Source organism: Stigmatopora nigra, chromosome 3, assembly GCF_051989575.1.
Source record: "Stigmatopora nigra isolate UIUO_SnigA chromosome 3, RoL_Snig_1.1, whole genome shotgun sequence".
Taxonomy (NCBI): Eukaryota; Metazoa; Chordata; class Actinopteri; order Syngnathiformes; family Syngnathidae; genus Stigmatopora; species Stigmatopora nigra.
The window spans coordinates 15,498,354-15,525,570 of NC_135510.1; the positions used below are offsets into that span (position 1 = coordinate 15,498,354).

The following is a 27,217-nucleotide window of genomic DNA, read 5'->3' on the forward strand; positions in this document are numbered from 1 at the left end:
TAAACTGTAGTGGATCACAAAAGCATTGTCACAATGCATTTAGCATTAAGGGTCATGCAATGCCATATCACATTGATTTGATTTCTCCCTTCACATGAGCAGGTATATGTGACATTTTGATATATGGGCAAAAAAAATACAGGGAGACCTCGAGTTGAGTTGAGTTTTGAGTTTGATTTGTTTGCTAAGGGACAAATCGTTAATGAACATATTTATATTCATGTTAATGAACATGTATATGTAAATATGTCAAATTGTAGCCGTGGGCTAATTTGCATTTTTTGTCCCTTGTCTAGGTACAAGATAAACGATGACACACACTAGACACATACACACACAGCATGTAGCACAGTTGGGAGCCTGTTCCATGCGATGTAGTAACCTGAATTTCTGAGCTCTCTTCTTAGGGCTATAATATAAAAAAGGGCGGCGAAAAAAGCGAACACAAATAAGCATTATGTCCCAACAAAGCAGAAACTGTAGGGCATGATGGCGGAGAAGGTGCAGATGTACCAAAGTTAAATATAGATGGACATCTTAACACAATGGTCTCCCTGTATGCACATTAGCATCTGACACAAATGGCATTCATTTATGTCACCTTTTTGGTATGGTGCCCTTAAATGTTTGGCAACCTAAGCACATTGTAACAGCAAAGTCAATTGTTTAGGCTAATACCAGTTGAACTGAGAAATTTACTTTTAGTCAACCTTTAAGAGTGGAGTGAGCTTTAATAATACTCTAACTGATTTTGAAGCCATTTAAAAATCAAAGCTGGATACCAAATATATAGGAGCAAAAAGAACAAAAAATTGGACAGCAAGTTATGGTCCCCGCAAGTTTGAACTATATTAGGATGCTTACCATTTGTTGTCTTAGGTTCATCTGATGCCATTATGTGATTGGTTCTGCTGTTATTTTTTTAATTCAGGGGAGACTCTGCTGAGCCCTCTGGTGATGTGTGGACCTCACGGCCTCAAGTTTTTGAAGCCTGTGGAGCTGCGCCTTCCTCACTGTGCGTCAATGACCCCTGATGGTTGGTCTTTTGCTCTAAAATCCTCCGACTCCTCGTCGGGTATGCTGTACTCTCTCAGTTCCTCTGGGGTCGTTTGGGCTGGCTCTGTGATTTTTTTTTTTTTTACTATTGTGGCTCACCTGATCATTTTTCCCTAGTTTCAATTCTATAACATTTCACAGCATTTTGGTCATAGAATCCATCTGCAAGGAAATAGAGCTGTCCTCTTTAATATCATTTACAAATCACACCCCATTTCACTATTTTCACATTTATTTCTCACTTGGCTGTTTTTGTTGTGTTGACATCAAAGGCCGTTTTCATTACTGCTACTCACTTCCATACACATTATGGTGAAACTAATTAAAAGCAATACAAGAGCTTCAGCAACCCTCATGGGTTAATGCTGACTTAAGTATGTCATTCTTTTATATTATTGCATTTATTTGTGACGTAGCCTTGTATTTAATTAGTAGTGTTTCTTTATTTCTGCCCTCACAAGTAGGCTAATTTCACTTTAGAGATTTTCTCCGATCATACTATATATGCATGCAGCTGCTGCTTGGCTCTACATTCATTCATTGAGTTTCATTTCAGTTATAGTGCATGTTATTGTTTCTTTCCCCTCACACAGCCACCCAAATCCTGGCCAGAAGAACCATTTTTAAAAATCTCACATTGTAATTTTATTCCAATTGCTTTTTTTTGGAATATCTTTACATTTGTTGTTAATTTTCTTTCTTAAGATATGCAGTATCATTCGATTGACCCTCCTAGTTCATATGAATTGGACGTCAACTGTGGTCAATGGATACCAGGGGCCGCAGTTATTTGAAATGTTCTTGTTTTGTTCTATTTTTTTCAAAATAGATTCCAATTTTTTTTATTAAGTTTTATTTTGATTACTTAATTGGAGTTTAGTCAGACTTTTTAAAATTTAGTATGAATTGATTACTTATATATATATATATATATATATATATATATATATATATATATATATATATATATATATATATATATATATATATATATATATATATATATATATATATATATATATATATATATATATATATATATATATATATATATATATATATATATATATATATATATATATATATATATATATATATATATATATCCAAAATGGATCATTATTTTAAATATTTTAAATCATTTTTTTTATTTTTTTTATCACCCATCTGAAAAATATGTACGGGCAACACTAATGCTACAATCGGAAAGCAAATGGGAGCTGCAAAATATGTCACCTGAATGTAATACATGCATTTACAAAAACTGCAAAAAAAAGTCATGTTCAAACGTGACATTAGGTGACCTAAATGTACTAGACCATTTTGGCATGTTCTCAAAAGCTCAACTCCTGCAAAGAATTGAAAAGATCAGAAAGTACCATTTTCTCATCCCTTCAAAAAGCGTGGTAATTTTGGCTACTGTTAGGATAAGCTGTTAATTAGCGTCAATTTAAGAATGAGAAGTGGCGGCCCGAATGAGATGCTGGCTGGCTCCGTTGTTCCGCTGAATAGTTGGAGGATTATCAGACTGCTTGTTAATCCTCTTATTGCGAGGCTGGCCACTCTTTGGCCTGCTCCTGTCCCCTTGGTGACTTTTTTTTGTTCCAAACTGTCCTCACTACACTTTTTCTTCTTTCCACTGCTCTGAGTCGAAGTTTCTCCTAAACTATGTCTGGTTCTCCTATCACACTTATATATTATAAGTTAGGCAACTTTAGGAGAGTGTACCGATTGCATGAACAGAATTTCTTCCTGGTTCACTATTACTTCCAATTGTTTTGGGCCAATTTAAAGCAGTTCCATGCTGTTGCGTGACATATAAACTAAATTCCCTGGAAAATGTATTAAACTTAAACTAATTATTTATTAACTTGTTTTTCCATTAACACCAATGGCAGGCATAAGACTGTTTTGAACAGGGATGTCCCCGATCAATCATATAATCCTAAAAATCAGGGCTAACCACTTCATTTTCAGAGAATAGAAATTAAGTTTTAACAAAAAGGTATTTATTTTTTAGGATCAAGTCATTGACTTGAAATGACAGTGATAGACGTACAATCCATATGACTGGAAGGCTTAGCAGGGGTTATTCGTTAGCTGCCAGCCAACTTATCAGTCAAAATTGCATTGAATGTCAATTGCCATCAATGGCAGGAAAACATGATCAGCCTTCTCTCAGTTTCTGAACCGCTTCATCCTCACTCGGATCACAGGGGGTGCTGGAGCCTATCCCATCTGACTTTGGGGCAGAGGCGGGTGACACCCTCAATTGGTGACCAGCCAATCGCAGGGCACAAGGAGACAAACAACCATTCACTCTCACACCCATACCTAGGGGCAAATTAGAGTGTCCACTCAGCCTACCATGCATGTCTTTGGAATGTGGGATGAAACCGGAATACCCGGAGAAAACCCACACAGTCGAACATGCAAACTCCACACAGGTGGACCCACCCAATTGCCTACCTTCCCAGTCAAAATTGATTTGAATTCCTTAACTTTTAAATAATAATGAATAATGGTAAAAAGAGGAATGAGGATATCGCGGGGAAAAAAAATCTACTCCCCTTTTGTTTTGACCACTGTTCTAATAACACTTTTATATGGCTACAATGTTGGCATATGTCGAAATTTAGGTGACTCGGACGCAGATGAAAAACTATGTGATCGGGGGACACCCCTAGTATTAGTTTCCCTTCAGGTGAACTTTTTAACTGCAGTGCTCATAGAGGTTCAATTTATAGAGAAGCTGGAGACATTTATCAAAGATTAAATGACTTGCCTATTTTTTTGTGTCTAGCATTTGGCTGTAGGCCACCATCTTATAAAATCCAAGTGCGCCTGGCAGGCCTGAGATGAAATCATGCTCTGTTGATGGATTTATGCTACAGCCTGTGTAGCCATTGCAATTGAATTGAATCTAAAAGACTGTCATAACTCACCATCTGGTCCATCTGTTCCTTCTTCTCCCAGGTGACCCTAAAAACTGGCAGAACAAGTCTCTCCCAGGAGATCCCAACTATATGGTGGGAGCCAACTGTGTTTCTGTGCTCATCGACCACTTTTAAATGAGGGTGCCAGCAGGTGTGATGTCACAGGATATGGATCCGTGGTGGATAAACAAGAAGCCCTACACGCGCGCACACACACACATAACCACACACACGTTGACAGCTGCGCGATGATCCACTCAATGCTGTTTACGAGCAGCCGTTGAAGAGGACAACTTTTACCCCAAATGAAGTTGTGACATGAAATCACTGATGCATGCACCTGCCCCTCCTTGTAAGGATTGTTACTATATACATATATGTATATATATGTGTGTGTATGTGTGTGTATATATATATATATATATATATATATATATATATATATATATATATATATATATATATATATATATATATATATATATATATATATATATATATATATATATATATATATATATATATATATATATATATATATATATATATATATATATATATATATACATACATACATACATACATACATACATACATACATACATACATACATACATACATACATACATACATACATACATACATACATACATACATACATACATACATACATATATATATATATTTACATATATATATATATTTACATATATATATATATACATACATATATATAAATGAAAAAAATACGATGACGTTTTACATGAGTATACATGGTTGGATTGTTTTCCAAAATGCGCCACCAGCGAACATATTTTACAAACCAGTGTCGGTGTATTTATGCTATATATGCATACAGTATATATAGTAGTCTAGATGAAATGTATCTTGCATTTTACTCCTGAATTCAAGCTCTTGTTATTTTTCAGTTCAGGTGACTGAATGTGTCTTCCCCTTAGGGGGAACTTGATGAAGTTGTGAGTCTCAGATGAGCCACTTAAAGGAAGGTCAGCTGGATCTAAAAGCCAAGCAGCACACTTTTAACCTTTCTTCTTCCTCGGTTGCGCCTTTTTCTTCCAGTGAGACGTTGTAGCTCGAGTTCTTCTGGCTCCTTGTAGCCTGAGTGAGATCTATGCATGCCGTTTTGCTCAGGTCCGGTGGCCTCCTCAGTTGCTTCCTCACGTTTCATTCTCGTCTTCTCTTTTTGCACTCTTTGCGTTCACACACAATAAGCAGTGATGCCTTACTTGCAGATCATTCACCTCTTTTCATGAAGGAAACAATAATTTATGGTGAGCAATGGGATGTTTTTGTTAACCCAGTGGTGAAGCAAAAGGGTTGAGAGAGAATAACATAAGTATGTTGGTCTTTTATCTCCTATGCATTACTTAAACTTTGAAGCAGAAAAAGGGGAGTGGCTGTAAATAATGCTAGCATATTGCCTTGGTTCTTTTGTTTAATATGGAACTTTATTTTGTAAGTCTTTCTTTTTGTATAAAATGTAGCGAAAACACATTTGAAATTAGTGGAAGAGAAACATGGAAACATGATTATCTTTGTTTTCTCAATTATACCCTCGAGCCTTGAAATGTTGAACCTGACAATAATGCATTACACCTTTTCTACCAAGATATTCGCTCTCAAATACTGTCAGCAATTGTCTTTTTTTGGCTACTTAAGGATATCATAAACATGCTTGCATTGAAAACATTTAAAAATGTATTATTTGTTTTTTTAGTATTTTTTTTGTGTTTCTTTCTTCTTTTTTTTTAAACAAAGTTGTGCTCCCTAAATGTTCCCCCTCACCAATTTCAATACTGGATGCTGTAATGTGTGCCCTTAAATGTATTTTTGTACTAATAGACCATTAATGATATATGGCACACCAGTACCAGCTTGTTTTTTTTTTTTTTTTTTTAGACATAACACAGCTTTAATTGGATATTAGCTCTTCACGTGTGGCTGATTTTTTTCCTCCTCTGCAACACAATTTTAAGTATACCACTGTATTAATAAATAAAATCATTTTAAAGTAACAATGGTCAAATATGTATTTTGTTACTAAGTGAAACATGCTTTTATTGATATAAAATAAGAAGTTACGTTCAAAAATGAATCTGCAGTACATTTGGTCAAAGTTAATATTTCAAATGACATTGGCGTGCACATTTTAAAGAGCCCATCCTGGCATTTTTTTTTTGAAATTTGACTGATACACGGCTGTTGCTTGGCATCTTGTTTGTTGTTTTCTAATCCCTTCATAGGATTTTTCTCCATTGATGCATTTTGCAAGTGTGACCGTGAGGTGGCGCTTGTGATCTCTGAATTCATGAAATTAATTCTGGTAGTGAGTCCAGGTCATTTAAAGCAAGCAATAAGACCTTTGTCTTTGGCCATTTTGGGCCAGACAGAAATTACTGCCTCAAGATAAAAAAAAAAAAAAAAGCTCTTTTTGAGCCTACCAAACGATGAACCCAAACCCCCAACACAGACTTGAATACATTTTAATATTAATGCTATTAGAATAATTTTCAGGCACAGTACACTGAAGGTCAACTGGGGGACAGGCATTTACAAGAAGAACAATTCGGACTTCCTTTATGTAAGTTTGACTTAAGGGAAAGACAAGGTTTTGGTCAAGTGCAGAAAGAATTTGATTTCTTTTTCATTTTCAGATGTATAATAGTGTAGAAAAGGGGCTGGGAACCTTTTTTTATGGAAAGAGCCATACATATTTCATATTTTTATATATGTTAATCTTTGAGAGATGCTCTGATTTAAAAAATAACATAGATACATGAATGTATGTTGCTTTTTTAGTCAGTATGCCACTTTTAAAGTACAAAAAAATTGACAACATTGTTACACAGTTGCTAATCAATGAGTACCAATGAGAATATCCATGCAGCAGAGTAATGAAAACATATTTATGATATTGAGGCACTGGAGATAGTGTCAATTCCATAATACCAACGAAACGCTCCCTGTTCCTGTTTTTTCACCAGCAATTTCCATAGTTTACCTCACAGGTTAGCAGAGAGCCATATGCACCCATCAAAAGAGCCATATGTGGCTCCAGAGCTATAGGTTCTCTACTCCTGGTGTAGAAAATTCTCCATTACAGCCAATGTTTCCAGGAAGTAGACCACATTTCTCCGAGCAGACATTTTCAAATACAGTGAACCCTCGCTACTTCGCGTTCCACTTATCGCTGCCTGCAGAGCTTCGCGGATTTTTTTCAGGAAAAAAAAATTAAAGATAAAAAAAAAAAAAATAAAGATATTAAATTTAAATTCTAAATTACATCGTCCTACATGGTGTGGAAACAAAATATTCAATTAGAATTAGTAATTTCATCATTTTATACATTTTAAAACACAAAAAATGCACGTATGCGCAAAGCATCATGGGGGATCAAATATTTAATATATGAAGATAGTTCTCCATTCATTGCTTGCGAAGTAGTTTTTTTAGACTATTTGGATGGCATTGGAAGAAGTAACGCGCCACATTCATTGATGGAGCTGCATGCAGCCTTGTGTTCGCCACTCCTGCTGTAGTATTTCCTAACACATTATAGGTCTTCAATGCTCCCTAAAAATGAAATAATTTAGTCAGTTGCCCACTAAAGGGCTAAAGGTCATGAGTGTCAACTTTGAACCCACCCACTGTAATGACCACTGTCCCTGAAAGGGTTAAAAAGGCACAGATAACGACGTCCTTGTGACTGCAAACATCGAGTTGCATCAACTTCCCCCTGTGGGAATCCAACCTCCCACGCTGCACCTCTTGACAAGGGAAGCGCATGCACCACCACGACCACCACCATCATTACCACCTCCTCCTCCATCAGTGTAGTAGTAAAGCCCGCCTGGCTCCCACTGCTGCATGCGCACAGGCGCACTGTGGCAAATTTCCAACGAACTGCGCATACAAAGCCGAATGCGGAAATTTGACCACAAAATCGGACACGCTGGATAACGGGAAGTCGCAGGACGCCGTGTCCCGAATCCGCACGTGCTGCGGGGCTTTGGCACGGCAGCCGCGGCGACAAGGAGGAGAACGATGGTGCAAGGTTGGCTCTCCTCCGGTGCGCCTTCGGTGACCCTTCTACACTGGAATGGCTTGTTTCGACGTGGTTGACAAGGAATTCGGCGCTCGTGGATTCTAGTTAAAAGATTGATTTGATTTTTTGATTTTTTAATTTTCCAGTGTGTATTTCATTTTTTTTAATTCGAGTGTGGTGGTGTCGCACATTGGTCGCGTCCAGCTGCAAGCTAATTGGAGATCTTAATTGGTGGAGAACAACCGCCTCGCGTTTTGACCTCCACTCAGGCGCTTTCTGTAGTATTGGGGGATTTCTTTCCCCCGCAGAGCATCCTTTTGTCTTTTTTCGCTTGCCCTCGTCGCCCCTTAGCATCGCGCCGTGATTCCGGCCGGACAAATGCCGGTGAACGCGTTACCCCGGGCAGGCATTAGCGGCCAGGGCTCCCTCAGCCCGGCGTCGCTGTCCCGCAGCCTCTCTCGGCTGAGGGAATACCGGACTCGGACCCGGATCATGTTGGCGCTCGGAGTCTCTCAGATGGTCCTGGGGAGTCTCATCCTGGCCGTCAGTTTCGCGGCTTTGGCTCTCACCACGTCCCCCAGGGTGCGACACTCCTGCCCTTTCTGGGCTGGCTTCTCTGTGAGTACATACACACATCCCCTATCTCCTCTTGTCTTTGTTTTGCTGCTACTCATGATGAACTCTTATTGTATTTGGGGCTAAAATGTTGAAGTAGGAATTCCAAGTTGGATGCACAGGTGAAATATGAGATGAGATTTGTGTGAGGTAACCCTTTGGGACTTTTTTGTTGTTGCAAATGACAAGAAAACAAATACAAAATGGGCCCCCCCATGACGAAACCTGGCGTTCACATGCATTCTCAGTAATCATGGTTGTATTTCTTTCTTCTTTTTTTTAAGTAACATGTTTTTATGCATAAAACATACTTAAAAATATTATTTATTATGTGTATTTTTACATGAAGATTTTGTTTTATATAATAATATTAATTCAAAGCAACATTATTCTAATAAATCCATTCATTCATTTTCGGAACTGTGTGTGCTGTTACACCAAAATGGAATTGCATCATCTATTCCGCACGAAATGGCCTTTAAACGAAACTTTCTTGATAAAATACAGGTTCTTTTTGTTTATATCCCAGATATAAAATGACCTATCTCACCAATACTTGTTTGGAAAGGACAGCACCTTCGGTGTGGAAAAAAATTGAGTGTGGTTTGTGATTTTCGTTAATAAACATGGGGGGAAAAAAAGAATATTTGAGGACCAGAATAGTAGTGAAGATGTCACATGAACAGCAGATGGAATGACATCATATAGCAATCCTCCAGTACCTTCAAATGACATCAGGCTGAATCATCTCATTGAACACTTAATAAGTGTGGTGACTGCATGATGTTTTTAAAGACTTGTAGCACCCCCTAATTTTTGTGTCACAAAAAAAATAACACTTTGATGCTCACTAAACCAAGCTTCTTTGAGATACTCTGACGTTTCTGTGACCTATTGTTGACCGCAATATTTCCTCCCTAAACTATAAATTATAGCAATTGCATTCCGAAACTCATCAAAAATAGCAACCGGCAAAAAATGACTGCCAATAATTAAGGAATAAATGCTATTTGATTCTGAATTTCTTTGGTGAATGTCTTTTTGGTATACAACTTCTCAGTTTTTACCTTGTTAATTTTTCATGTGCGTTTTTGTATCTAGGACTTCACATTTCCATGATTTACTACCAGAGACCCTGTGCAGGGCCAATGCATTAATTATAGAGGCATGGGGCAGAGTGCATGAGGAGGGGAGTGAGTAAGGGTCTCTTCGGTGCCATCAGGGCCATCTGTGTTTGTGTGCAAGGGTGTGCGCATAGCGGCGTGTGTGCGAGAGTGTACAGTTACAAGGGAATTGTAAGTACCAATAGGGGTCAGAGTGCAAAGGCCAACATGCGTTCATGATGGGTGCCTCGAGCTTAAATTTGAGAAGATTTCTATCCCAATTGTTTGCCTGATATAAAATGTTACATATCTCTAAAAAAATATGTATACATTTATATATATATATATATATATATATTTTTTTGTGTGTTTTGTGAGGATGGCCAATAATGCCATGGAGTTGAAATCCGCATAAGCAAAAGTAGGCAGAAACATTCGAGCCATGTTAACAGCCATCCATTAGTTAAAGAAAATGAGCAATTTTATCTCTCCTATGTGGAAAAAAAAATCTAAATGCGTACAATAATGTTTGTGTGGAAAGAATGGCACTCTTTGACAATGGAGTTTGACGCTTCTATGTGAGCTCTTTGTTAGTTTCAAGCTGCAGACTGTGCTGCTGTTGTCCAGTAGCAGTGACGACGCCTCACTCCTCCACAATGCCTGCACTTCAACACAAGTTAACAGTTACCCTTCTAAACTCACAGTAATACGTCTTGACATGTGGGCGAACTGAGCTAATGAGCAAGTTTGCCTGTGGTTGTATGTGTTATCTTTACTGACTACAAAGAGCAGAGAAATCACTGTCTCCTCCTACATGCCGACCAAGAGTGTCAGAATGTCTGAATCCAAGCCTGATATATGAAGGTCTTTCGATAAATTAGGTGAATTTTTCGGTATGAAGACTTTTTTTTTCCGTAGACTCTCTCCACTGTTACAGGCTTTTCGCATCCGTGCACAAGCTTTGCTGCGCATAAAATAAATGAATGAATGAATGTTTTCAAGGGACCAAACAGGTGAAAGTCTGAAGGAACAAGATCTGGGCTGTAAAGGGGTGAGGAAGCAGGCCTGTCTTCATCCTCAACAGTGCTCCGTCCATCTTTAAACATTTAAACCCCTTGTAGACATTTTCGGCTTAAAAATGTGGCACCTTACACAGGTGACATTCAAATGGTTTGTCCTTATTAGTAACCAAACATTTTTATTAACTGCTGTGCAATACCCAAACATGCTTTGACAACTGCCACAAATCTCAAGGCTTTTTTTTTAATCCGCAAAAGAAATGAATTCAATTTGTTAAAGTACAACACACACAAAGTAATAATATATGCATTAGAAGTCCTTGTACCAAAAGAAATCTACTTATTGAATGACCATTGTATTATTTATATTAACATTAGTACAGCTATCAGAATTAGCAGACAAATGCATCCACTTTAATGTCAATATGGCAGGAAAATGGCATCATACATTCAACTTATGACATTAGTCTGTGTAGTGTATCCTATAAAGATGAATGCTTGGGGGTTTAAGCAGTGAAATGGATAGCCAGATGAAGACCAAGACCTAGAGCTGCTGAAAAAGAATACGACAAGCCAAATTCTACCAAAGAAGACTACAAACAATGCGTCAAATCAATTCACACCAAAGAAGTTCAAAACATCCTCAACAAGGCAAAACCCAACAAAGTCCTCAATGCCCTACCACCTTTAATAAACCAAGAAGAAAAACTGCTGAGCAGGAAGGTGAGATCCGAGCTTGCCAGGCTCAGATCAGGCTACAGCAGGAAACTAAACAGCTACCTGTCCAGGATCGATCCAGGAATACAAAATGCAACTTTTCCCCCCACAATACTGAGCATCTTTTTTCGTGTCCAAATGACCCCACAAATCTAACTATCCAAGACCTCTGGACAAGACCAAAGTTGGTCGCAGAATTTTTAAAACTAGACGACAAAAAGAGAACATTTTTAACCTGTTTTTTATCACTCCGACATACAATACAATACAGAACAAAAAGAAGCTTGGCCCCCAGAATTTAGTACCAGAGAGGCTAATCAATCAATCAATCAAGAGCTGCTGATCTATCAAACAAGTCTCAATCTTTTGCGGTTCTTTGTTACACAAAGACATCCACAGGAAGATTAAAGAAGAATCAATTGATGAATTTCCTAAAACCTGGCACACACAGAGGGACTTATTCCAGATTTGCCTGTGCCTGTTTTTTTTGTTGTTGTTTTTTTTTTTGGTCTTATTTTGTTCTCTTGGTGGCCTTTTTCTTTTGCTCGCTTAGAATAAAAGAGGTGGTGCACATGTTAAGATTCATTCTGAGTTAATTTATGGAGATGCGGATGGTGATTTGTTCTGCATGTCATCTGCTGACAGCTGCAGAAGTCCTTTGGCTCGCTGTGTCGTTCACGGGCCAAACCCAGCAGGGCACCGTGATTTCACAGCCAAGAGCTCGCAGGTAAACCTGCCGGTCAGACAGATGAAGCACAGAACCATGTCTGTAAAATGAGCTCGGTACCATCTGTGGGTTTCTGTTTCACCACATTGATAAGACAGGAAGTGACGGCTCTCCGAGCGGGGCTGTGGTTTATTGCGAGCCTCAAACCGGGGGTTGGGGGTGGAAATAGACGGAAAAGATGTTAGGCTGGCATTGATTCCTTAAGAGATGTTCGTCTAGCAATGTGATATATAAGAACTGCAAAGTGTTACATTTTAATTGGAAAAATATGGGTTAAGGCGATGATTACATTTTCATAGCATTCAAAACAACAACAAGAAAAAAGAAACAAGTAACATTGTCTCTCTCGTAGTTTGACTTTTAAGTGTCTTGGTGCTGCCATCTTTCTTCAGCGTATGAGTCATCATTAATGATTCGCTTCATTACCTTCAATCCCTGCAGGATGTAAAGTATGAAACACACACATGCACTGACACCAATTTATCGTGGACGGAGCCATTGTAGAGGTCTCATGAAAGGTTGAAAATGAACCTCTTGATCATAGATGTGCCGATAAGACATGCTTATGAATTAGCATGCTTGCTGTCACAACATCAAAGAGGAAAAAGTGATTTCTTCCTAGTGAAGAGATATTCTGGAATAACGGGCCAAAGATCTGGTGCAAAGCCTTCTGAAAATGCAGCTGGTGTAATCGGTGACAGAAGTTTAGTTCCTATTCTGTCTCTTTTGTGACTACTACATTAGCGGGTAGTCGTGTTCTTTTTTTTTTGGAAAAATTATTTAGCCATTTGATTTATTTTCCTCAAACGCTGCCAGTGCGGGGCAGTTAATCAAAAAGTAATTGTGATTCCAATTTTGACTTCGCACAATCTGAATAAAACAGAATAATTGATATTCCTTCCAAATGATGTGATGTGTTGGCCAGTGTGTCATTGTGTTACGAAAATGACATTTTTAAGTATTGCTGTCAGCAAGCTAGAATGTATATATTATTCTGTTCTGCCTCAGTCTGATTCATTATTTTCAATGACAACCAAGTTGAAGTTCCTCTGAAGATAAGAGTTATACAAATTTTGTACTAACATGCATCATTATTATTATTATATTACATCACATTAGTAAACATTGCAACAACTTCATGGCAACTGCAACAAAGTCAATTTGCGAAGTACGGGATGAACAAAATTTAGTCTAATCTGATGATAACACTCAAAATCAAATCTTTATTTGAGGTGCTGGGAGTGATTTAGTCTCAAACTAGGACTATTTAAAGACAAACTCTTTTGTAATATAGCAATATATGCTGACGTAGGCCTTTATATTCGAGTTCCTGAAAGGACTGTACAGCATAACTGTTAACCCAGGGCTGTAATTTAACAAATATTGATATATACCCTTATGAAATATGAAACATAATCTTACAGTATTTCATATCATGTGCAATATTTGTTTAAATCGCTTTAGTTGAAATAGAAATTAATCTATTGAAAGGTAACATAGTAAGCATAATCGACCGGAGGCGGTCGATCAGGTTTTTTATTTTATACCGTAGTGACGCAGCTGTGGTTGCGGACAATTTCGTGACATTCATCATCTAGTGGCGTCACCTAGTGACGTCAACCAGCCAAGCAGGAATTTTGCGACACAGACGGGGCGCAGACACTTACACGGCGCAGACACTTGCAGAATCCTCCCTATCAACGACCTCCAGTCGAATAATATTGTGCTATATAATACTGGGCAATCAAAGAACATAATACAAAGAAATGTTAATTGGAAATGAGATTAATTAACTGTCAAGGTACCTGTCATTGCATCTCCCATGGTCCTCTGCCACCTAATCTTGCCCAGTAAAGTTATTGTGATAATTGCATTCATAATAATGCTCATTTGTGATTGACACTGTCGAGAGACAAGCATTTCCCACAATGAATAGTGTCATGTTAACGCAGTCATTAATTCTCATCTGTCAATGGAAGCTGAGCCTCCTCAGATACAAAGCATCTCACTTACATCTGAAAATTGATCAACTGAATTAGTTGCAATCCCATCAGTCACCGGGTTTCCCTCTGCATTCAATCTTTATTTTTCTTGACCCTGTGGTGATGCTCAGCATTTTCACCCAAAGGACCCCACTGTGTATTCTAAGAAAAGTACAGAAACAGTGCTTGAAGTGTCACTTGGTAGCAATAATTCACTTTCTGGCAGTACCTTTTCATTATAAGTAACTTGTGATGCTGCATGCTTCCGCTTTTATCTCCCGAGAGAACCCTCGAGTGCACCCTGCATTTACTCTAGTGAAATCAATGGGCACTTGCAAATATTATGGATCATATTTTTTGCTCTTAACTCGCACACACAACTATTTCTTAAAACAATATCATTTAGTAAAAGACCTGCTATCCATTTAGCACCATTTAGACAGTTTATTAGCTATCATAGCTTTCTGCTCAGGTTTGGCAGTTATCGTAGCGCAATGCAAATGTGCATAAAAATAATTGCGTCCATATGGGCCAATAACGTTTTTTTTTCCCCTGTGGACATAATCACTGTCTTATCAAATTGAATTGTATATTATGCAAACATGTGTGTACACCCAGTTTGAGTGCCGGTTTGAAAATGATGGACCAGATTACAGCAGACAGTAATGATATGCATCTTAGTTTGCCACAATGAATGGTGTAAATAATTTAATGCCATAAATAAGACACTGCCAAATACTGAAGCCCCATATTGTATTCAGGGAAGCAACACTATTGTACCTAAAAAGAAATGTGCATAAAAAACAAATTAACGGTTAATTGGGGCGTTGTGCCTAACAAAAACAATAGATTATAAATTCAAACCCACATAGCAAATATTTGAAACGTGATTATTGTTTCAATTTGGCAAAATTACAGCCAATGGATCCAAAGAAAAGAAAACAGACAAATTGGATGAAATAATGAAATAAACTAGGGTTCTGTGATCAAGTCATCAAAACTACGTTTACACCCACACATCTGCACCTCTATATCGACATCCTCCAGTGTAGCCACTGGAAAACTCGGAATACAGGCCGTTTTGCGGAGGGATAATCTTCAAAAATGCTGCAAATATTTGTGAACGCATCCATCACAGCTGTCCTCCCCGTAAACCCTCCTCTTTCTTTCCTAAGCATGCTTTTGTTTGGTTGTGTGCTCATGTGATAGTCTGACCCAGCTGCGGTTCAGGATGTGTCGGTCAGAATGCTTGATGCTGCACTTCTTTACAAACAGCCTCGGCCCGCCGGCCCTGCAGGTCTGCACGCAGATAGTTGAATAGAAAAGGCTACTGAGGTCAAGCGCAACTCCTGCATGCGTAACTGAGCCGGGATAGAAAGGCCAGACCATGTGAGACAAGAAAAGCAGTGGCAATCGTGAGGATTTTAGTTAGTTTCCTAGTCAAAGAAAGTCTTCCTGTTCTTGAATACACCCTGTTTATTGTTTACATCTAATCTGCTCTCCTTTGCACAACAAAGCCAATGGGAAAGAAGGCTGTTCCTGATGCAAACAAGTCTGGCATCTAAGAGGAAAAAAACTAAAGCATGCACTTCGTTTTACTTGGAAATCAAGTAAGGATTTCCAAAAACAACTTTTTAGTGGCATGCTTCAACGTGTTTCCAACTCTGGTATCAGCATTCACAGAAACTTTTGTTGAGGCGTTTGACTTCCGACTGTTATTGCGTATGGTTTTAACTTCTTCTTGGTGGAACCAAGTCTGCACCCCCGGCTCTTTGTTCCATGATTAGCTGTGGTGTTGTTTGATTGCATTTTTATGCCTGCCTACGCGTGGAGTAAACATCTCGGCGAGTAAACGGATGCAGTAGAGGTGTTTGCTTTGAAACTGATCAAATACACAGCACATATAGGCAACTAGTCACACTCACATATAGACTTTTGCACAATTCGGAAAGCGGCAGTGGAAAAAATCCACAGAAACAAACTCCACACATGAAGCCAGATTCGAGATTGAAATCTATTTAAAATGTCTATTAAACGGGTCAAGCTTTCTATTGACCTATGTAGCTTTGGTGGTGGTCTCTACTCTTATTTGCAAGATTTAAATATTCTCAGTGTACTTTTGCAGATCATCTTCAATGTTGGGATGAAAAATTATAATCGCAAATGTATTTCATTTATTTGCGCGTTCACTAAATATAAGCGTAGTAGGTATTGATGTTTCATCTAAAACGTACAGCAGAAAAATGGAAAAATGAAATAATGGTCATGATAAAAGTGGTCCTTTAGACATGCTATGTAAATCTAGCTTCTCTGTCAAGAAGTAAAAATACAGACACAAATATGTTAACATGTCCAATATTCTAAATGTTCAATTCAATGAATCAACAAGCAATGCCATCAATTATAGAATTATAGTTGCTCAAAAGTGCTCCACATTATAAATCAACCTTGCATCAACATGCTACTTTTTCACACAAAAGTAGATGCGCACATACATGCAAACACTCACAAGGGTTAAATCATTTGTAAAGGCTCAAATTCAACATGTTAAATAGATGTTTTTGGGATCTTTAGTTTCGTGATTGCAATAATGTGGCCTTAATAATAGTTATAGTAATTATTGATAGCACATTTTCTGTCACCATCTGGCTGACTACTTATTGACACTAATACAATTATTTCTTACTGAGCAAACTAATGCCAATACAATACTATGGTGGAAAGGTTTCCTCTTTCATGTTGGAATGAAAACCCGGATGCACTGCAGTTTGGGCACCACTGCCCTACGCCATCGGGTGGACAAATATAAATGACAAAATTATTAAAATTAATAAAATATTTAAAAGAACTAGATTAACTACAAAAAAATTGGGTAAGCGGTATGGAAAATCAATGGAAAATACACTAATGTTGACTTATGTCTTTTTTTTTCGTTCACAGTACTTGGTTGGTCGTGAATTGGTTTTAAGTGATTGCTTTATTTAGGTAGAAGTTAAGGAATAACCAAGCAATTTAAGATTAGGACGTCCGAGCTAAAGCTTGCATCTGACTCAACTGCACCTCTTTGTATGCATGTGCGGCAATGTCTTACTCTACAAGTTATTTTCCCCTGCTTTTGTGCAACAACACCATTTTTTTTGCATGCTCAATGTCCATTGTCCATATTTCAGCCCATATTCTTGCGTGTAACAACATGCAAATGTTTGGTTTTAACTTGGCTTGAACGTGTCTCACGATACTATTGTCCCACATCACGAGACACAAACGAGAACAGGATGCCCGTATCGTTACGGACTTAGTAAATTATCTGGGTCAGAAGGTCTCGCCTTTACCTGCTGGTAATTGTGCCTCAAAGGTCGCCAGAGCCAAAGGGGGCTCTGGCCGTGATCTTATTTGTCACCTCTCATGTTGTCAGTCAGCGCTGGCCCCCTCCACTCTTGCAGAATCCCTTTGAAGTTATTTTTTTCATTGATTTCATTTCAACTAATGCATGTTCCTGTGTGTTGGCCATTGTTGTTCAATTACTAGAGATAAGAGAAGCATAATAACTGGAAGTTGACTTAAGTTTCCTTTTGGGGCTGTGCTCCAGAACATGTTCCAATGTTAGATGCTATAGTTCAAGAAGCAGAGAAATATCTCTGATAAAAGCAATAGCTGTATAATGGAATAAAGGTTACATTGTAGTTGAAACCATGTTCTTTTCATCTGCTGGTCCCTAAATAATGTTCCTCATATTTAATTCATATTCCGTTTTGCTGTGGAATGGGGGTTGCATCAAATTGTTTCCGCTTTACAAACGACAGTTTTGTATTTTAAAAACAAGTTACTACTCCAAACATATGGCACAAGCAACAAATATGCTGCCTTTACGCTTTGCTGTACCACTCAATATTCCGCCAACAGTGCTTATTATCACAGCCAGGAATCTTCCACATCAAAGTGTGTGCATGTGCACTTATGCAAATTCCAGCAGCAATTATTGTGATATTATGTGATTTTGAGTAAATGTTTCATTAGAAGCGCACTCAGAAGTCCTTGGCTGATGCATCCTCATATACTGCGTCTTATCAAGGGAAGTTTGTTTGTTAAAATGTAGTGGCCATCTTATTGTCTTCGTTTGGAAAAAAAAACTTTCAATATGTTGGATCACAAACAGGATGATTCTAAATTCCTAAAACCAACAATACAAAATTATATATATAGTGTTGTAGAGTTAAGATCGGGCTGAATAAATGATCATCCAAACTTTATGACATGTATTCCTTAGTTCAGTATACACATCGTTTTAGTATATATTTTTATAAACATTTTTTTTTAAGTGAGCGAGAGACCACGCCATTTTAGTATACATTTTTTTTTGGCAGCGACAGAGAAACCCGGACAGACCCGACCCGATCCTGTATTAATTATTTACATTGTAGGCCTAACCCGACCCGAAATTCGGCCTATAGGATTTTCGGGTTTGGGTTAAAGATCTCACCTCTATTTTTTGTATGGAAAGTTTTTAGCCATCACACCACTTTTCTAGGAAATTGCTCTTGGTCACAAGCTTTAATTCATTTATGTTTAGCTCGTTTCTGTGGTGATTTCAGTTCGGGTCAACAGTAAACACTCATCTTTAAAGTGGGTTTTAATTTGAGTCACTGCGCATAGTGAAGGACTTCTATTGTAGATTTGGTAATAATCATTTGATGGGTGAAAATGTTTCAGTTCGCTACACATCCATCTGACAAACATTATTGCATCAGTGTTTTATGGTTTGAGTCTTTATTCTAGTCATTTGAATCCCGACACCGACCCTCCCTGTGCAAGGTACTGAAGCTTATAGGTATGGGGGTTCTAACGTGCATATCAACTTGGCTTGAAAGAAAGAAAAAGGATCAGATTTTGTTGCCATACTGATAATGAATCCTGCTTAAATCTCAAGCTTTACTGGACCTTGTTGAGAAAAAAATGGTTCCTGCATCATACAGTAGCCACAACTCATTCATGTGAGTCTTTAAAAGACCTAATGTAAGTGGAGTAATGTTGTTGCAACAGAAGTGACATTTAAGTGACTTGTTTTGGGATGTCAATCAAAGACTTTTGCTGTGTCTTAATGGCCGGCCTGTCAGCTTTTTCATCTTCCAGATGAAGAAGCAATTGTAACGCCAAGAAAGAACTCGTGTGAGAAATGTTTAGGGGACAAAATCACAGAACAATACTTATTAGAGCAAGACGAAAAAGATCACAAAAGAGCTACTAATTCCAGAAGGCGACATGTTCAGATAAGCCCCTCCGAACACTGACTCATTAGTCACTCATACAAGACAAAAACGGACGGTGTTTTGACAACTCAGGTCTGTAGTCACACAAACACAGGTCCTTTCCTGGAGGAAATTAGACTGGACAGGATTCATGACAGTGAGGCACGGCTGGCTTTCTTCTTACCCGTAATCTGAAAAGCTTTTATTTATATGACTGCACATATAATTTGCTTTGTCCCCAAGTAGTATTGCTGTTGATGGTTGCCCTTGAGGCATAATGGTGTACTAGTAACTAGTCAATGCTAGACTAACCCTGGAACTTTGATAACAGTGTAGACCAGACATGGGCAAACTATGGCCCGCGGGCCACATCCGGCCCGTGAGGCCTTTTAATCCGGCCCGTCGACTTTGTCCAAATAATTACTATTATTATTATTTTTTACCCAAGAAGGCGCCGTCACGCAGAAGCCAGTGGCAGTAGCTCTGTTCACTAATTTGTTTTTCGTGTTTTACAGCCACTCTATCTTTTTTAAATTACATTTTGATATTTCTTAATACACTCTTTTACTTTACTTTGTACTATATTTATTTTACTTTAATGATGAGTGATGAGTATATTAATACTTTAGTCCTTTTTTTCTGTTTAAGTTTCATATGTACTGTTAACGGATGCACTTTTTTATATGTATCGTATCTAGTGCTGCCCCGCCCATCTGTCAAATTTTTAAAGTCAATGTGGCCCCCGGGCCGGGAAGTTTGCCCACCCCTGGTGTAGACCGACTCCAAGATTACAACCCTTATTCCGTTTTCAAATCCTGATAAAGACACACTTCTGCAAATAATTCTGCTTTTCTTAGTAGATAGAAAGACGTATGGCAAATCAAATTATATACACAATAATTACTTCAAATGTTGGTTTGTAGATAAAATGCAATGAAATGCAATATACATTTTAAAAAGTATTGAGAATAACCGTGGCTGAAAGCACATGAAGAAGACAAAGAGTATGTTTGAGACTGTTCATCAGATTGACTTTGAACAGGCATCACAACTGTGTACTAAGACAACAAAGAATGTGCAAGCTTCAAACAAGGGCAGCACAACCTGATGAAAATGTCGACCCGGCCCGAGCAAGAAAGCTGCCAAGATGAGGAAGGGTAAAGCAAGGAAATATTATTTGTTTAGCACAATTCAACAACAAGGTGGCTTAGAGTGCTTTGGAGAAAGATGTAACAAGAAATAAAAGAAGAAATATGAATTAAAATAATAATAATTGAAGATGCTACTTACAAATCTATCAAAATCTATCTTTTACTTATTAGAAAAAATAAAAGGCTTGACTGATTGAGTTTACAGTGCATTTAATTTTAAACGCAAATCTAGTTAAAAGTCATATTGAATTGGTGATGTTGACTTAATGCAGTGCTTCTCAATTATTTTCTGTTAGGCCCCCCCTAGCAAGAAGAAAACTATTCGCCCCCCCCCCCCCCCCCACTTCCCACCGTGACTATAAATAAAATCATTTTATAAAATTGTTATAAGTACAACATTTTATCCTTATTAACATTAAAGAAAAGGGAAAAAAAGAAAGAAACATAGTCAAACTTACAAAGAATAACTTTATTAAATATTGTTTTAAGTCTGCAACAGAAAAGATTTTAAGTGCATCAATGCCTGAAATTAAAAATAAATGAAAGCGCCACCGCCAGCTACTGTAGTGGATGCGCAATTACACTTTATACTAGTACGGCCAAATAAAATCCTGTTCCCCAGGGTTACACGCGCCCCCCCAAGTATCGCACCGCGCCCCCCCCAGGGGGGCGCGCCCCACTATTTGAGAAGCACTGACTTAATGCACGCATGGAGGTCCAATTACCATACCTCTGTATCTCTTTGCCAATCATCAGATATGGTGAGAGAGATAGAAGATAACACAATAAAAGCAACTTGCATACAGATACAAAAACTAAATATAAAAGCAAGCTGGTCCATATGGTCTTTTTACTAATATATCTGGTCCATATGGTCTTTTTAGTAATATATCTGTACCTTCTCGGTACCAACATTAAGTATGCTAAGAGACCATAATATAAAATAAGGCATGTTTTACATGTTGGCCGCAGGATCCTCGAAGGAGCTGGCAGTTTTGTGTGAGCTTGTCTCTTGCTTTGCTGCGTTTGCAATTGTTTGTGACACTAACAACTCACGTCCGCTTTATGCGTCTCACCAGCTTCCAATGGGGGCTTGTTTAGAATGGGAACAAAGAAAGAAGGAAAGAATGGCAAGTGACACTGATCGACAGGCAGTTTGACCCAAGAGATGTGACAATTTTTTTGATTTTCTCCCTTTTTCCTTCATTTGACAGTTATAAACAGACATTTTCTTTTGCAGTTTAGCAATGTTGTTTTGTAAAACATCATCTGCTGATTACAAAAGAACAATTAGGTATCAGTGGCATGTTTTATTTGACAAAATGTCCGTAAATTCTTTATGGAAATTGCATTGTTTTATAAAGTTTTTATTAAATCATCTGAGTTTGAGTGGCGAGGTAGCACTTTTTTTTTTTTAGCAATTTTTGTATTTTTATATTTGAAATGCTTTGAATAGATGTTCATTCATCTTCAACACCGCTTATCCTTGTCCGGGTCGCGGGGTACTAGAGCTTATGCCAGTTGAATTCAGACTACATCCTAGACTGGTTGCCAGTTTGTCTTAGAGCACACAATCACACCCCCACCGAGTGGAAATTGAACCCACACTGCCCACACCAATGGCAAAAGAACCCCTGCACTATGCTTTAAATAGATTTCCTAATATTTTGAGTGAGCAGTACATCCGGCTTGGAGTTTAATATTTTTTTTCAATTGGTTAGAATACAAAAAAATGTAGTTCCTCATTCAGTTTGAAGAATGACCATATCATATGAAATATTATTAACAAGGACGATGGGCAGAAAAAGATAAATGATTACCCTGGAATAGCATCCATAAATAGTTTTCTTTGTATTGCACATTCTGTATTATTATTTTTGTGAATGCTCCAGTTTGCGTATGCAGTAGTAATTGAAAATTATAATGCTATTCTCAACATTTTCCCATGTTCAACTAACACAAAGACATGGATCACACCCCCCAATAAATAATCATTTTCTTGCTATTATTATTATTGTACATGGCGGATTATTATTGTCATAAATGCTCTAATTTGCAAATGCAGTCGATGGCACAAATGGCCCACCCAAATACTAATTAAAGATTAAACTACCATTGTCAATATTTTCATATTATCAACTAACATCCATCCAAATGACCACATTAGTGACAGCTGATGAGTTATTCTCTTCTTTAAATTGAGACAACATCTTAGGCAGCAAAATGTGTGTGATAGAAATACACAGGCAGGGAGTGTTGACAGGCTGTCTAATTCGCACCCCCTTTTTTTTATAGCCTGCTAATGCACCCTGCCGTGACACTCGCCAAGGTCATCTGATGATGGCATTCACAGTCTAACATGTCCTCACACTGCCCGGCGGCATGTTGCCCTTCTTTTCTCGAGTAGCAACACTGTTTTTTTTTTTTTCTTACTCCACATTTGTGTGCCTGGCTAATGGTTTTTACACATGGCAGAATTAATTGTTTCCATCACAAATTTACAAAATCAAAAATGATCCCAGGTGATACTTGAAGGTTGGTAGTGGTATAATGAAAAAATGAAAAAATGAAAATCAGACATAGGCATTGTCGTCATCATTGACTTGACAAAAAGCCTAGTAGTCATCATACCCTCAGCAGCGTATGACGAAATTGTATAGTGCTTCTCCACAAGTTCGTCTTCCCAGGCCAGACACATTTATGACATTTATTTATGACATATTCATACTTGTTAGCTCTCCGCCTTGAGCGCCATTTTCCGGCGACTACAAGTTGCCTCACCGATGCCAACAAGGATAAGATGGATCACTTACCTCTCAGTCTTTATACTTACCCTCCCTCAGTCATCCTGTGGAAGGTAGATCTGCACCAAACGACCTTCCTGTTACTTCAATTCAACTTGACTTAATTTCATAGTAGGGATATGTGTAATCTTTCCCCCAGTGGATTTGCCCTCACATACATGTACATGTGTTGGATTATGAAAATAATGGGGTTATTTGAAAAAGTCAAATGTCGCATGTAGTAAGTCTGACATGTATGTCAGTGGTCTCAAACCGGTTCCACATAGGGCCGCAGTGGGTCCTGGTTTTTGTTCCAACCGATCCAGTGCCGACATTTTAACCAATCAGGTGTCTTTAAAATAAGTAGCACCTGACTCTAATTAACTGATTGCACTTGCAAAAGGTATCCTTGTTGAGTTGGAATGAAAACCTGCACCCACTGCGGCCCTTTGAGGACCGGTTTGAGACCATTGATGTATGTGGATCTTGTAGGCCTGTAAGGATCCTTGATTGTATACGTGATCATTTATGCTCAAGGGCCATCAGCACAAGATGATTTAAAACATTCTAGGAATTACAAAGACAATGAGGCTTGCCTATCTATCACTGATGTATTCATGGCGTCCGACTGTTTCTAATATTATGGATACCTTATTTAGCAGTTTGTTCAACCCAAAGCAGTGACATTTTACTTCTCTGTGGCAACAAAGATCCAGCCGTTTGTGCAAGTGAACCCATTGTTGCCAAATTGTGAGTAAACGGACACCACTTCACCCTTTTCCTTTTGGCTTGAGTTATTATTTAAACTTGGACAAATTGATGTGATCTTTTCTTATTACTTAATCAATAACCAAAATGACTGCAGCCTCCCAAGAGACCAATATTGTTGTCCGGTGATGGAAACACAGCCACAGTATCGGTGATTTCTCCCAAAGTAATTCACATTGATTTGTGCACCTATTTTGGCAAATTTAGGTGTTTTATGTTTCTCCCCAGTAGTAGTTGAATTGTTGCCAGTAGAATGCCATAAATGCCATAAATGCCATAAACCGAGCTACTGAACATTTAAGTGCTAAGATTTTCTAGATCCATTCTTTGACAATCTTAGCATTCTATTAAAGTAGAGCTTTACAAGGGCCTCATAATTTCTTATTATAATAACAAGTGTGGGAGTTTGTTAATCAACAGCTACTATGTCTGTGCGCATGCTTTTTGTGATTGCCTTAATAGAGTTTCACTCTTGTTTAACGTCTATTTGATTGTTTGCAGGAAATCAGCGTTATCATGTCAGTAACTTCAGCATTTAGTCTTTTAATGTTTCCCACTTATTTATGCAAAATAAAAAGCTTGAGGGGGGAAAATAGGAAACCACACCAGGAATTGCTCTGTCTAAAGCAGATTTGGGATAATGAAGTGTAAAACAGGCACATTTGTGCTCATAAAAGCCCAGTTAACTGATTAAAGCAGAGTCCCAGTCCAAGCAATGCTTGCCATTTTAATCACAGTTATAGTACTAACCAGTGAATGCCAGCTGCTTTCCCTCGTCACTATTTGTTGCCTTTGCTTTGTAATGGGACAGTGCTATCCAAAAAACTGCTCCTTTTCCCACTTTCGTCAAATCATTGGTCAACATGGTCCGACAAAGCTAGATAAACAACATGGAGAACATTTTCTTCTTGTGATTTATTGTGCCGTGTGTGGAGTTAATAAATTAGAGGGTTTAAAGGGAAGCTGAATTAGTTCATGAAGTAAATTGTGAGAGACGCTTTGGTCTTTTTGTTCTTACGGGTTCCAGAAATTGTTGTTAGTGTGCAAAGGAACCTCTGATGAGTTAAAAACATTGACTGAGAGAGAGTCTTATAATAGAACTTATTGTCCATAGCAGATGTGTTTCTGGCCTTAGAACACAGGGAATATGCTTTATCCTTGTGATATTTTATAAACTTAGTTTAATCAAGAGTTCATAAAAGCCAATAACATACTGAATTTCAAATCATCAATATTTGTTTCTATAATGTTCAATGTCAATTGAATGTACTTGAAAATCCAGAACTGCTTCTGTCTAAAATAGTTTGGTACTCTGGTCTGATTTGAAGCCAGCTCGTTCCCGATGAGCGAATATCATTTACACACCCAGCAAAGCAATGATTCACCTCCTCGCCTTCACGCACAAACACTCTGTCCACTTGCCACGTGTTGTCGTCAGAACAGAGTGGCTGCAGGGCAGGATTGTCCTGTCAGCAGCGAGCTGAATGCCTGATTCAGCTGTTGGTGCCACTGCAGTCGTTTTCAGGATGAATTGGAGGCTCTATTGCAGCAGAGCACCGATGAAGTGTGACCCTTTTGCTCTCCTATTCCAATTCTTTGTGCCCACAAGTATCCCTCACAAGTTCCCTTTTAACAGAATAAAGCTTGATGTCCATATACGTATAAAGAAAAAAATCTGCCTTCCTGTCATTGCCCAAAGAAAAAACACTTACAATAAAATGTATATATATATATATATATATATATATATATATATATATATATATATATATATATATATATATATATATATATATATATATATATATATATATATATATATATATATATATATATATATATATATATATATATATATATATATATATATATATATATATATATATATATATATATATATATATATATATATATATATATATATATATATATATATATATATATATTTTTTTTTTTTTTTATTGTCAATTTTTTTCTTTGCTCATTTTGTGACACATTATTGGAGATCAGTAAGGTCATAACTAGTCCTTCTCCTCACTTAAGTGTAGATTAGGCTTTGTCACAAATCAATACACTTGTTATCGTAATTATTTTCACTTTTCTTTGTACTTTTCAACAAATGCAGCCCTCACTCTCCCTTTTGTTGTACTGGGTGGTTATCATTTCCCTGGTTTTGTCTCTGCCAATTTGTTTACTGCTGTAGTAATCTGAAATATTTCGCTGTGGCCAATGTGGAAAGGTTCTGATCCCCTGGCACAGGTCCTTTCTCAAAGCTAGATACTTAAAGTTTGTTGAGTTTACTTAGTGGGTGGGTAATCGATCAACCTTCCACCTTTTTGGACATAATTACATACAGAATGCAGTACAACACTCCTCGCACACAGTTTCAGTCATTGCGATTGGTATTAGGGTTAGTTAGTGTTATGGAAATGTGGCAGAAAATTACTGGACTTGGAGAGTCTGAGTTTCTGGTTGTATAGCCCGTGGTGTGTTAGAGATGCACTTTGATCAACATTTATCCCTGTTGGTCTCAGTAGATTGAAACTATTAAATAAAGCATGTTGGAGTTTTAAATCTTTACGAAGATATATCTTTTATTTCCTTTTTTTATCTTTTGGAGTTTCTGAAAACTAGGATCAGAGTTGACCTGTATAAGATTGCAATGATTGTTATGAAGTTCAAACAAGCTTCTGGGTAAATGAGGAAAACTGATAGCAAAAAAAAAACAACATACTTTGGAGCAGAGTCCAGAATATTTAGGATGTTCAGTTATAATGTGCCTCTAACTGTAAATGCTGTCTCTGTAGCCAAAACTGGAAATGCACGTAGCATTCATTCCTTCTCGCGATGGTCACAGGGGGTGCTGAAGCCGGCAACTACGGGCACCAGGGGATACATTTGACTTGTTTCCAGGCAATGGTAACGAACAAGGGGGCACAACCATTCATGCTCACACTCCTACCTAGGGGCAATTTATAGTGTTCAACCAGCCTACCGTGCTTGTTTTTGGGATGCGGAAGGAAACCAGCCTATCTGGAGAAAACCCTA

The 27,217-nt window shown here is 37.8% G+C and overlaps 2 protein-coding genes across 15 annotated transcripts in view; both read left to right on the top strand.

Annotated features, from left to right (window-relative positions):
* tjp1a (tight junction protein 1a) overlaps positions 1-4,382 on the top strand; it is an 85,229-nt gene extending 80,847 nt beyond the window's left edge. For 8 of the 14 annotated variants that reach the window (XM_077712535.1, XM_077712537.1, XM_077712536.1 and 5 more), the window contains 2 exons: positions 932-1,075; positions 4,033-4,382. In XM_077712535.1, the coding sequence (XP_077568661.1) occupies positions 932-1,075; positions 4,033-4,127 (239 nt within the window). In that variant the 3' untranslated portion in view covers positions 4,128-4,382. The remainder of the gene's footprint in view (positions 1-931; positions 1,076-4,032) is intronic. The other 6 variants (XM_077712539.1, XM_077712546.1, XM_077712548.1 and 3 more) reach the window with 2 other exon arrangements.
* A 3,413-nt stretch (positions 4,383-7,795) lies between these two features.
* fam189a1 (family with sequence similarity 189 member A1) overlaps positions 7,796-27,217 on the top strand; it is a 50,566-nt gene continuing 31,144 nt past the window's right edge. Inside the window, exon 1 of the mRNA XM_077712931.1 lies at positions 7,796-8,676. Within this exon, the coding sequence (XP_077569057.1) occupies positions 8,437-8,676 (240 nt within the window). The 5' untranslated portion in view covers positions 7,796-8,436. The remainder of the gene's footprint in view (positions 8,677-27,217) is intronic.